Here is a 2,500-nt window from a genome sequence, read left to right on the forward strand (position 1 = left end):
GCTGCAGTTTTCTCTCGCCAGACGACAGCTGGACGGAAGCGGCGACCTCCGGCCAGGCGCAGCTCGGGGCAGGGCCGGGGCCAGCCGGCCGGACAGAAACTTCCGGCATTGGAAATTACATGACCTGTCACGGGGTTGCGTTTCGACAACTCAAGCGCTTTAAGTCAGAGCACACATTGGCGGAGAGCTTTAGGCCAGAGCACACATCGACGTAGAACTTTAGGCCAGAGCACACATCGGCGGAGAGCTTTAGGCCAGAGCACACATCAGCGGAGAGCTTGAGGCCAGGACACACATCGACGTAGAGTTTTAGGCCAAAGCACACATCGACGGAGAGCTTTAGGCTAGAGTAAATATGGCGGAGAGCTTAAGTCCGGAGCACGCATCGGCGGATAATTTTAGGCCAGAGCACACACCAGTGTAGAGAGCCATCCGTTCTCTCGTGGACCAAAGCAGACATCTTCAGCGATTCAATCGACTGACGCAGGACTGCGGTCCGCCATCCCATCTGAAAGCAGATACCGTTTACAAGCATTAAACAATGACGCAGGCACCAGTCAACAACTGATACCAGCCTGGCCTGGCGCTGGTGAGATATCCGATATAGCTGAGAGGCAACGCAGGAAAACGGCAGCTGTCATGAGCTACACATTACGTGGTCATTCGTCACATGAACTATTTTATAAAACGAATGCGTCATATGTACGAGCGTGCGACGGGCGGCGGCATGACAGATGTAAAAGTCTAAAAGAGTGTCTTGCTGCGGCGCGAACGGTGAGAGCGAAGGGCGGCGAGGTGAGGTGATGAGCTATTCTCCCCCCCCCCCCCTGGTGAGAGGAAGAAGTCACATGGCGCGACTGAAAGGTTAGAAGACTCCGATTATAACAAAAAACGCAAGGGGATTCCAAAAGGCCAGAAGACTCCATTGATAGCAAGAAAACACAAGAGGCAAAATGCAGCAGCCTTTGCACATTCTTGTTTCGACTAAAGATGCTGAAATTCCATGACATTGCGCATTGCTGCAATGTTGTCACCAACCAGTACAGCGCAATAGCCTTCCATAACGGCCACGGACCTTAATGCACTGCACAGGGCGTCAAGGAGATAGACTCAGGGCCACTTTGAAGGTCGTTTGAGTGCGGGTGGAGGGATATCCCAACGACATAACCAATTCCCAGTATAGATTCACCTAACTTACCACCAAATTCCGATTTCCCCTGGGTTCAGGCCAATTTAGTCTTGCGTTCGGATGAAAAACGCCCTAAAACAAGTAACGAATCTGCTGCTGTGTACAATGGAGCTAGAACGGAGCTCGAACAACAGTGAATGGGGAAATACCTGGTCAGTAGGGAGGAGAAAACATTTGCTGAGAGAGGTGGCATATTCTTCAACACGTAACATGTTAACAAGACCTTGGCTACAACCAACAATGCAGCAATGTTTTAGCATAACGAGCAAGTAACTATCTGCATGAAGACACCATATTAATCGAAGATGGACTAAAGATGCCCGGACTCATGTGCTTGGAGAGTCTAAACTTTGATGCAAGCGATCTGCTTCTGGCTTCAACTTCCAGTAAACTTTAATAGCTTCTATTGGGTGCCTGCATGAAAGACAGAAACTATTCTGCACGCTAGAATAGCTTCTATCGTGGGTGCCTGCATGAGTTACAATGCAAGAAGAGCACGACTGACAATTTTGCACTTGGAAACAAATTTAAGCGCACCCAGGCACACCATTTCGGGGCATGCTATTCAACAACGTTGCATGGTTTTAGTTTACTGAATTCCACGTGTCTACGTCGGTGTGTCAATTGTCGATATTTATCCATACAGATAGCACATCCGCAACAAATCCAAAGGGCGGGAAGATGCCCCCACCCCCTCTGAATACGCCCCGTCTCTTGTGTATTATTTGTCATGCAATATACCTAGATCAATCAATTTATGAATCACAATAAGCGCAGAGATGATTATCACACGTGTGCCGTTATCAAAAGCTGCAGGCCTAACGTTGCAGCTGGCAACCGACCTGCATCGGCGGGCTTCGAGTCTTGCTTTTTCAGAACGACTAAAACCTCCCGCGGTGCCAGTTTGCCGGACAGAGGCGATCGCTGCTCTTGTGAGGTGGGCTTGGCTTGCCGTTCAGATGCTTCCTGGCTGGCCTGGGCCTGCGATGGCTCATTCTGAGCCTTCTCCAGTGGCTTCGGATCTCTCTGACCCGCAGCGGACCGAGCGGCGTCGCCGTCAAGCTGTGCAGACGGTCTGGGGTCGTTCCGATGCTCCGCAGACGGCTCGGAGCCGCTCCCGTCCTCACCGGAGGACTCGCTGCTCCTCGCAGGTAGTCCGGAGTCGCCATGGCTCTTGTCGGCTGTCTTTGAGTTGGAGCGGTCCGTGTCGGACGACTTCGCATCGCTCTGATCTCGCTCGGAGTGCTCCGTGGACCCCGGTGACATGCTGCTGTCCTCACCGACAGCCGGTGAGTCCCCGGTCTCACTGCC

General features: G+C 52.0%; 1 protein-coding gene across 1 annotated transcript in view; it reads right to left on the reverse strand.

The window, feature by feature from the left end:
* Positions 1–7: 7 nt before the first annotated feature.
* Positions 8–2,500, reverse strand: part of LOC119097762 (nucleolar RNA helicase 2) — a 2,768-nt gene continuing 275 nt past the window's right edge. Inside the window, exons 1-2 of the mRNA XM_037220735.1 lie at positions 2,032–2,500; positions 8–508 (exon numbers count right to left, since the gene is read on the reverse strand). The exon at positions 2,032–2,500 is cut by the window's right edge and continues 275 nt beyond it. Coding sequence (XP_037076630.1) covers positions 471–508; positions 2,032–2,500 — 507 coding nt within the window. The 3' untranslated portion in view covers positions 8–470. The remainder of the gene's footprint in view (positions 509–2,031) is intronic.

Source organism: Pollicipes pollicipes, unplaced genomic scaffold (assembly GCF_011947565.3).
Source record: "Pollicipes pollicipes isolate AB1234 unplaced genomic scaffold, Ppol_2.1 Scaffold_4339;HRSCAF=5111_pilon_pilon_pilon, whole genome shotgun sequence".
Taxonomy (NCBI): Eukaryota; Metazoa; Arthropoda; class Thecostraca; order Pollicipedomorpha; family Pollicipedidae; genus Pollicipes; species Pollicipes pollicipes.